General features: G+C 45.0%; 1 protein-coding gene across 1 annotated transcript; it reads right to left on the reverse strand.

Annotated features, from left to right (window-relative positions):
- Window positions 1–1,593: 1,593 nt before the first annotated feature.
- LOC127753033 (uncharacterized) lies at window positions 1,594–5,574 on the reverse strand. Its single transcript, XM_052278491.1, has 3 exons — window positions 4,920–5,574; window positions 4,663–4,811; window positions 1,594–2,075 (listed from the first exon to the last, which is right to left on the reverse strand). The coding sequence occupies exons 1-3, from the start codon at window positions 5,218–5,220 to the stop codon at window positions 1,878–1,880; spliced, it is 648 nt and encodes a 215-aa protein (XP_052134451.1). The 5' UTR covers window positions 5,221–5,574; the 3' UTR covers window positions 1,594–1,877.
- Window positions 5,575–10,766: the final 5,192 nt, after the last annotated feature.

The following is a 10,766-nucleotide window of genomic DNA, read 5'->3' on the forward strand; positions in this document are numbered from 1 at the left end:
GCCGGACTCCAAAATGGATTCCCAAAACTCCTTTAAATAGGCGCACTACTGACGCTGCGAATTCCAATGAAAGGAGAGAGATGGCTGCCGGAAATTTCTGGGTCCGTTGCGCGAGGCGGTTTTTGGACTTCAATTTAAATTCACTCATAACCGTTGAACTTCGTATGGTGTTGTCGACCACTCCTTGTCTCTACGGTCCTCACACCGAGATCGACCAGTCGAGAACGACAACAACTCAGACATCAGAAGTCGCAATCGGATACATTAGTTCATTTAAGCTGAAGTCGGGGGCTACTGTCAGGGTTACGGATAAGGTATACCCTCTACCCTTGAATATATGCTATACGGCAATATGGTACAACTGCACGTGTACGGACGTTCTCTGTATACGCTAAGGAAATCCATCACGAAGTCCACCAATGGAAAGGTTCCTACTCGTATAGGACTGGGTCGTCACTATATCGTACAGAGTCCGATGTCTCCGAGTCCTACTTGGAGACCATCTGACCTGCGATATAAAAGGGACCCCCCGGGAGGACCTAAGGCATCGAATCTCATAGCCAACACACAACGACCACAGCCTACAAAGCCGGAGTCTACAGGAGCGAAGTCACCGGGTGATCTAGTCGAATCAACTCGACTACGATCTCGTCGGTATCGTCGAGTTCTATTATTCCCTTTGTAATTTGTGGTTATCTCCATATAATCTCATATCAACTGGATTAGGGCTATTACCTATTAAGGGGCCTGAACCAGTATAATCTTTATCTCTTGTTTCCTTGATGTCGTACTACGTAGATCCTCGTACCAGCGTACCCCAATACCCTCTATATCCGTCTAAGGGTACCCACCGTCGACACATTCCACCCGTGGGTGACCCCGTGGGCCTCCAAGGAGGTATATTACCTCTTAAAATGTAGACCATTACAGGAATACAGGCCTAAGAAGCCTACTGGAATCAGCATATTTAAGGAAAAAAAAAACTAACCTACCCCAACCAGACCTCCCGTCCCACCACCCCCCACGCCGCCGCATAGCATAGGCGCACCGCACACAGCCACAGACGCGCTCGGCGCTCACGCACAGACTTCGAATCTGAAGTTCGGATCTGGCCGACTCGTCGCTCTCCCCAGTCCCCTCCCCTCCGGTTGCTCTCTCCGCAGTCCCCTCCCCTCCTCTCCCCTCTGGACTCCGGTTGCATGCCCCTCTCCTCCGGCAGCAGCATGCGGGACGGTGCACGGGCAACGCACGGCGCAGTGCAAAAGCACGACGGTGGGCCCCAGGTGCGGCAGCTGCACATAGGCGCATAGGCACGGCGGCGTGCAGAGAGATGGCAGCGGTGCATAGGCGACTGGATGTAGTTGTTACTCAATGCTGGGCCCCGGTCGGGTTGTGGGGCCCCAAAGAGGCTGGGGGCGGGGGCGGGGCTGTTCCAAGCCAACCCAGCCCCAAACCCGCCCCGTTGCCATCCCAAGGCTAAACTTGCAGCACAGCCTAGAATGCTGCAGCAATAGCCTATCGAACATACCCATAAATTACAGATCAGCCCATCATTGAGCTACATATTCTGCGACGAGATTAGGCACAGATCGATGGGTGACGACAAAATAAAATAAAATTACAAGTCAAGAAGTAGGTCCATACCTGTGTGTTAAACGTACCGTCACAAAAAAACAATTATCTCCTACGTATGCCATGTCTAATTCAAACTGACAAACTCCGATTCAAATTCAAACAGAACAGGGCAGAAAAATATATGCAGAGACTCTCGTATAACACGACAGCTAATATAACCCACGGCTGCACTGAGCAAGCTCTGCAGATCAGAGTGTAACATATTATGAACATATGGTCACTTGGTAAGCCATCTCCCTCCCTTAAAAGCACAGGACGCTCCCTTCGGCGATGCTCGGCAGCGCCGGCCTCCACTGCCCGTGCCGGGAGAGGCTCATCCTCCCGCCAAGCGCCATGGCCGCCGCTACGAGATCGGGCTCGGGCTCGGGTTCAGGCTCGGGCCGGGCCTCATCAGTCGGGCTTGGGCTGGATGGATTCTCTTGATGAGACTGGGCCGCCACCTGTGTATACATTGAGTAGGATTGTTAGTGTGTGTCATGTGGAGTACTGAGCTAGCTAGTAGTAATAATTTAATGGTTTAACATTTGACTTTGGGTTAGTGACGTGTGTCTGCAGTTGATTCGTATGATGTGGTTGATTCGTTTGTGATTTTCATTTACTTAATTTTGGTGCTTCTCTATCTATTGAAAAGAAGTCGAGATTTGCCGTATGATGCTCGATTTGCTACCCCATATATGTCTTATGATAAATGAGATATTGTGCATGATGCTTGTTATCAGTGCCGCATAGCGGGGCACCGGTTAGAAAATTTGCTACCTATGTAGGTTCCCAACCATCATCATCTATTAGGGGTTTTTTAAAAAGATGATGAAAGTATAAGTAAGATGTATGTTGGGCCACTCAACATGTAAAACAAACTAATGTTGATTTTGGAGGCATATAAAGTGGCTGAGTTTGATATAGCTTGTTGAGCGGATTACATATTATCTACTTAATTATAGGAATAAATTAAATATTTCAAGAAATAAACTGAACTAATAATTTAAAATAAGTGGTGTAAGCAATAATATAGTGGCTGTGTTCCCAACTCCTCCCTGCCGTGTTCTCCACGCACGCTTTTCAACCTATTAAATGGTGCTTTTTTTACAAAATAATTTCTATACAAATGTTGCATAAAAAATCATATTGATCCATTTTTAAAAAAAGATAGCTAATATTTAATTAATCACATACTGACGGATCACTCCATTTTCCGTGCGCATGAGATTTGTTCCCATCTCCTCAAAATGAACTCAGCCTAAACGATTGTTTACTGTGGTGTGCATGTATAATAGTATGGGTCTTTTATATAATTGAAATAAAAAAACATGTTATAGGTTGTGTTAGGGTTATGAATACCACATACCTAATAGTAGTCGACTAAATCTCGGTAGGACCCACCACGTATCATGGCTTATACGGAAACAATCTTCGGATATAGGAGGAGTTCCGTATAAGGAAGGATGAATAGAGTTCTACATGGAAACGACAAGAACTACTCGGATTGTATCCATATTGGTCTCCCTAGTTCTACTTGGACAAGGGGACACCTATGGTTATAAATACAAGTCCCCCTAGGAGGAGAGGGGACACGAAGCAATAGATCAAGACACAAGATCAATATACAAGCCAACATACGCCAAGACAAGACGCTGGATATCGACTTCAGAGATAAGCATGGCTAGTCCCCTACAGTGTCTACGGATACTGATAGGAGAGATATAGCGCAGTTTTTGATCTTGCCGGATGCAGATTCGAGGAGAAAGGCTACCCTGTTGTCGACAACGAGTCAACACTTTAGACCGCCAAGTCGACAATAGTTAGATAGGCTACCCCAAATATTGTACTGGTGTGATTATGGTGAATAAGAGCAATGACCGGCTTCGACTAACAGGAGTAGGGTTATTACCTCACAATTCAGGAGCCCGACCTATATAAAAATCCTCGTCCCCATCTCTTTTACCTCAATCACGAATATATCCTAGTACCAACGATTCCCATATTATGCAAATACCGGAATCGTGACATCAAATGTCGACAGGTTGATCACGTACTTTCTTAATGACTATGTCCAACACTAAAAAATTCTTATATTCCAAAACAGATTTTTCAATAAGTGTGTCTGATACTAAAAATCTTTATATTCTTAGCATATATGCATCAACCTAGAATTTGTTTATTATGTACTCTTCATACTATATCACGACAATAAAACTTGTAGAAAATTATTCATCTGTTGTCTTTTTAATTTTACATTTTGACTTTACGATCTTCCTGATATAACAAGATGCAATTTATTTTGGCTGTTATTTTTCATACACATATATCAAGCTCTGATATTGACTTTCAAATGTGCAGTGTGCGCTGTAGCAGGTTAAGGGTGTGTTTAGTTCGCGAAAAGAAAATTTTTGGATATCACATCGTATGTTTGACCAGATGTCGGAAGGGCTTTTCGGACACGAATGAAAAAAATAATTTCATAACTTGCATGGAAGCCACGAGACGAATATTTGATCCTAATTAATCCGTCATTAGTACATGTGGGTTACTGTAGCACTTATGGCTAATCATAGACTAATTAGGCTCAAAAGATTCGTCACGCGATTTTCTCACTAATTTTGTAATTAGTTTTTTTATTTACCTATATTTAATGTTTCATATATGTGTTTAAAGATTTGATGTGATGTTTTTGGAAAAAAAATTTGTGGAACTAAACGGCGCCTAATTTGAGTAGTAGTACTTCGGGACGCTACAGTCCTACCTAAAAACGAAGGATGATATCCATATGCCGACATGTCGTCTACCTCAAAAGGGAAATTTAAAAGAACGATGGAAATGTTTCGCTAATTAATTAATCAACTCACGTCACCAAGCTCGCAACCAATGCTCGTACAGCTCCCAACAAGTCGCGCTAATTATAGCGTTCGTCTCGGTTGTTCGTTGTGACGCACCAATCGCCATTAATGGCTGACCAAGAACTCGTACACCATACGCGACATCTCATCTCATCACATCTCTACACGTAAGAATGTTTGGATATGGTCATACCTTCGCTGGCGCCGCCGCCGCCGCCTCGCCGCCGCTGTGACCCTGTCGCCGGTGACCATCATCGTCCTCGTCGTCGTCGGCGGCGGCGGCGGCGATCGTGGCGCGGCTAATCGTGGCGTTCCGCTTGGACACGAACTGCTTCAGCACATCTGCAGATGATCATCGTCATCGACCGCCATTGATCCCATCCGTGTGAATATCAAGCTCGCCGGCGGCGGGAGAGACGCATGCAAGAAGAGGCTGTAGCGTAGACGCACCTTCGAAGGTGACGAGGCGGTAGACGCCGCCGAGCACGAGCGTGTCGTCGGGCCGGAGCAGCTTCAGCCGCCGCCTCGCCGCAGGCGCCGACGCCGACGCAGCCGTCGCCGGTGCGGTGGCCACGGGACGAACGACCTCGGCGACGTAGTGGCCGGGGTTGGCGGCCATCACGGCGGCCGCGGAGACCGCGCCATACGCGCGCTCGACGCGGCCGCCGCCGCCGCCTCCTCCGTTCCCGGACGACGACGACGGGTGCTGTATTACGACGGCCGCCGCGTCGGCCGCCTGGCAGTTACCCATCTCAACAACTACCTCCGCCGCCGGCAGAAGCGAGCAAGGTCGTCGTCGGCGGCGGCGGCGAGCGATCGAGCGAGGCGTGGTGGGGGGTGGATGAGTTAATGGAAGGTGGAGGTGATCGATGGCGCGAGGTTTGGTTTGGTTTGGTGGTGGTCGACGGCGACGATGGCCGACGCGCGCAGCTTTTAATTGGTGTGGGGGCACGTGTTCCGAGGCGCGGTGATGAACTCGTCGCGAATCGGCTTAGTGGCTTACGTGGGGCGCTTTGCTCGGTCTGCTCGGCTTACTACAGGCCACATGTGTCAGTATAAAATGTGGTCTCGTGTTTTGTTAATTGGGATAATAACATTAATGTCAGTATACAATATTGTATATTTCGTTTTCACTAATAATTAAAATGTACAGCGTTAGCTACTGTTTTAGTGGATTATATTTTTGTTGTTCTGAAAAAATCAACTGTGGCACATGCCCCAGTTGCCCACGCTTTTTTGGGTATTAGGCTACCAAACATCTCCAAAGTTTGTCAAAAATATTACTAGTATAGTGTCAGTGAGCCAATTAACTAATATTCCCAAAGTTTTACCGCTAAATGTGATCTGCACTACCCCAGTTCGCAAGCATATTTTGTTTAAATATGCAGGCCCTCACTGATGTTAAGAGGAATCACAAGTTCACAACCATATTTTGTTTAAATATGCAGGCCCTCACTGATGTTAAGAGGAATCACAAGTTCACAACCATATTTTGTTTCGACAAGATGTACATAACTGACCATTCCATCCATCTATTGGCTTAATTCAATAAAAGACTTCAAGTGGACCGCTGATCCGTTTACCTTGAAATAAATTCGAATCCTCCACTTCTTGCGCACCTTAGTACCTGAACAGTACACTCATATAAGGTGTATATATATGATATATCGAATTAGTACAAATGATTTATCTGTTAACTGCGAGCTTAAGCATAATTTAAGCTTTTTAGAGATGAACATGCTACGTACTCCATGCAACTTAATTATCGCGATGTACAGTTTAGAAATACTTCTACTGTTCTATGACTACAAGTAAATTTTTACATGACAAACTGCACGCACACATCCTATTTCGTATAATGATTCAATTTTAACACACTTATATATATGCTCCTCTAAATATCTCTAATAGTAAATCTGGCACCCCATCATGACAGGTAGGAGCACCGTACTTCATCCACTTTCACACTAACTAGTAATCAATTGCCACGCCTAACAACAATATAAATACCTAATGGATAAAGCAGGAGGATGCAGAGCAGATAGCAGCCAGAATAGCATGGGTAGATTAGTGTTTGTATGGCTGTGTGCTACGAGCAATTATACTACTCTGAACTTCTTTGCCGTTAGTAGTAAACAATAACATGAACAGCCGCCTGAACTTCTTTGCCGTTAGTTGTGACACGTTTGGCTAACCGAATAATTAAGTCACCAGTTCTTGTCTTGTCTACCTATATGATGAAATTTAGTCTTATTTTACCCTGCAAGCTAGTAGGGTCCAAATCCGTGAGACACTTTGATATTGTTGAAACCTGTCATGATCTAAAAGATAATTCCTCCAAGATTTGTGTTGTACTGTCTAAGCCAAAACGACGTCCAGTTGGTCCTATGTAGGGCTTGAATATATGTTGGTATATCTGCCCTCAGAGTCCACCTCCAATAATTAGGAGATAGACATTATGGAAAATTTTGTTTATAAATAAGAAAAAGTTTATTTGGCATATTATCAAGAAAAAGGAAAATGATGATATTTACCGTAGTTTCACATACCAGAAAAAAAAAACTTAGACAATTATATAATTAAGCTAATAGATCGCAAATGAGCAACGGAAGAAGATTTATTAATTACACCCCTCTTGAATCAACAGGCCTACAATACGGATTTCAGAAGAATTATACCTACTACAAAATACGAAAATATGTACTGGAAACGTATAAACTACCGGCTATATGATAAAAATGAACATATGATATTTGTCCACCTCACCATATGTAAAACTTTACCCCTAGTAAAACTTTAATTTTACTCATGGTCATGTGGACAAATTAATCTCAGACGTGTATTTTTTATCTTATGGTAGTAGTTTTTATGTTTCTACTATATAATTTCCGTTGTTGAAGGGTAGTATCGTTGCTCTGTACTTTGTACTTGGAGGGGCTAAACTAATCTTGGATAAAAATATTAAAGCAAGCATACAACAACTCGATCTGTCATGGGATTAATAACAACTTAACCTATTAGCCGATGGATACCGAATTGTAATTAATATATACTTCATCATTTCACAACTGGTACATCGTACCATTTGAATATATGACGATTCATGATATTACAGGCACTTTATATATATATATATATATATATATATATATATATATATATATATATATATATATATATATATATATATATATATATATATATATCTCTTTGACATTTGATCGACCACTTCCGGATAAACATGAGTTGCATTTTCTTTCCTTTATGTTGGTTGTGTTATTGCTTTCACTTTGAGGTCATGCATGGCGGTTGGGCTATATGCTTTGGGATGCTGAAGCTACCCTTCCCTCTAGCAAAAACAGCCACAATTTTTTCTGATCTCTTCATGTGAGTTTGTGGTGTACGTGGTGATGCGTCAGAATGGCTAGCTGCATCCATTTCCTGGTCCATTGGGAATTGGTTGGAATATATCATCACTTCGTAGTTAGATCTAGCTAGCTAGCTCTTTATCTCGCCATCCGATATAAGTACTACCTCTGTTTTTTTATATGGTACCATTAACTTTTCACGTAACGTTCTAAAACTTTAATGTAAATATATAAAAATATAAGTTAATTAAGTTTAGAGTTTCTATAAAACAAGTTACAACAAAATAAAACATTTATATAAATTTTTTAGTACGATGAATAACCAAACGTCACGTCAAAGTTAATGGTGGTATATATTAAAAATAGAGAGAATATATGGGAAGGTGACCTATAGCACCTTTTCTCAAGAAGATAAGCATTTTTTTGCAAGGAGAACATGTCATGTGCATCCTCTGGTGTTCTCTTTAGAATACAGTGGTCACAATTTTAATAAAAAAAACCAACAACATTGAATCCAAAATATTTCAATGTGCCACAATTTTAAATTAATCTAAAATGTTGTGGGTGGTGAGAGGAAAAAAATCATTTATCTCATATTTCCTCGGGATTTTTTTCCTCAGACCACCCACAACATTTTAATATGCTTTCCTCTATATATGCTGAGGATAAAGGTTGCAGATCGACCATTCTTCTACCGGTGTTTGCTTATATATATGCTTTGCACTCGTGCGATATCCAATTACTAATAGAATCTAAAATTTACCCTTCTCACCATCACTACTACACAAAATGTTTTCAAGTGCGGTCGAACATATTTTCACGTGCAGAGCTTCAGCCTGTCTGGAGCAATTCGTCTACGAAAATCGCTATTTGTGCGTGCATGCGGCGCAATTGCACGCGAAAATCGGATTTTCGCGTGCGGGTGCTTATGTCGCCCACATGCAAAAATAAAAAATCGAAAAAAAAATTGAAAAAATGAAACCCTAACACTAGCCATCGCCGCCTTCCCATCGTCATCGCCGTCACCGTCGTCGTCGTCGCCATCGCCGTGGCCGGATCCGCCGCCCGCTCCCGTCACCGTCACCGGATCCGTGCGTGATGACGACATCCTCTACTATTGCCCGCTGGCAAAGACGCCAAAGTCGGGCGGCGACCGTGTGAGCCTTTGAATAATCCCACCTTGCTTAGCTTGGGAGGAGGAAGCCACCTTAAAAGGGAGAGCCACCCTTCCCCTATTGGACTAGTCTTTCAGGGAGATTGGGCCTTTCCCTGAGTGGGTGTGCCTAAAGAACTATTGGGGTCCAGGCAACCTTAAGTTATTGGGCCTCGGCCGACCCTACCTAGGCCAGATTGTTATCATTTGGTATCAGATCAGGGCCCTTGTTAAGGGGGTGGGAATGATGAGGACATTCTCCACTATTATCCGCTGGCAAAGACGCCAAAGTCGGGCGGCGACCGTGTGAGCCTTTGAATAATACCACCTTGCTTAGCTTGGGAGGAGGAAACCACCTTTGCTTAGCTTGGGAGGAGGAAACCACCTTAAAAGGGAGAGCCACCCTTCCCCTATTGGACTAGTCTTTTAGGGAGTCCTTAAAAGGGAGAGTCACCCTTCCCCTGTTGGACTAGTCTTTTAGGGAGATTGGGCCTTGCCCTAAGTGGGTGTGAGATTGGGCCTTTCCCTAAGTGGGTGTGCCTATGAACTGTTGGGGTCCGGGTAACCTTAAGTTATTGGGCCTCGGCCGACCCCACCAGGGCCAGATGCCGCAGGATAAACGCAGGGGGGTGGCCGCCGCCGCCGGATCCACGCGGGGGGCGGCCACCGCCACCGTCGCGCCACCGGATCCGCGTGGGGGGGAGGGGGGCCGCCATCGGCGGATCCCCGCGGGGGGGCGGCCGCCGCCAGTGGATCCACGCAGGGGGCGGATCCGCGCGGGGGGGGGGGGAGGGGCGCCGCCGCCGTCGCGCACCACCTTGTCGTCACAACCGTCTACCGTATCCTGCGCCTCCACGGCCGCCGCACTGCCGACGCTGCCGCTGCGCGCCATCGTCCCCGTCGCCGCGGGCAGCCGTCGTCGCCTACGCCCGCCGCGCGTCATCGTCGCTGTCGCCGCGGGCCGCCGCCCTCGCCTACACCCGTCGCATGCTGTCGTCTCTGTCGCCGTGGGAGGATAGGAGAGAATAGTGAGGAGAGGATAGGAGAGGAGCGCGTGACGCGTGAGGAGAGGATAGGAGAGAGAGAGCACTTAATGTGTGAGAGAATAAAGGAGAGGGAGGGGACCGAGGCGTGGAAAAAGGGAAAATTTTGAAGTGGGTAGGAGGGAAAAGAGGAATGATTATTTTCCGTATGGAAAAATCGGCTTATTTTTCCGTGCAGTTCATTTAAAAGGACCGCACGGGAAAAATCGATTTTCCTATGCGGGCAACAACCCGACGCCGGTCCCATATTTTTCCGTGCAGTTCCACTTACGAACCGCATGGAAACTAAAGGGGCAGCGTTCAGGAAAAATCAATCATGTAGTAGTGCATCGGCGATATCGAAATATGTGATCAAGAGTGTACTGTGTACCTTTGGCTTTTTACCATCAGCATTCAGGTAATTTGCCGACGGTAATGTCGGCTATAACCAGGTCACAAGAATGGAAGTCCGATGATTCACATTCACTCCCTGCTATTGCTTGACCAATCTAAGTTCCACTTAATGCTGGTATGATTTGAAACACTCCAAACCGGTTCAGTACAAGCAAAAAAATAACCACCAGAAAATCACCTAAAAATCTGGGTAATGCATAAATAATGCAAAGACTGTCATAAATAAAAAGAAATGGACGGCACACCGTCCGGACGAAGCATGACAGAGATGGAATTAATGGAAAGGAAAAGAAAGCTGAGAACAGAAGGAAGCAATAAAGCATAAATATATATACGATGT

Source organism: Oryza glaberrima, chromosome 10 (genome assembly GCF_000147395.1).
Source record: "Oryza glaberrima chromosome 10, OglaRS2, whole genome shotgun sequence".
Classification (NCBI taxonomy): domain Eukaryota; kingdom Viridiplantae; phylum Streptophyta; class Magnoliopsida; order Poales; family Poaceae; genus Oryza; species Oryza glaberrima.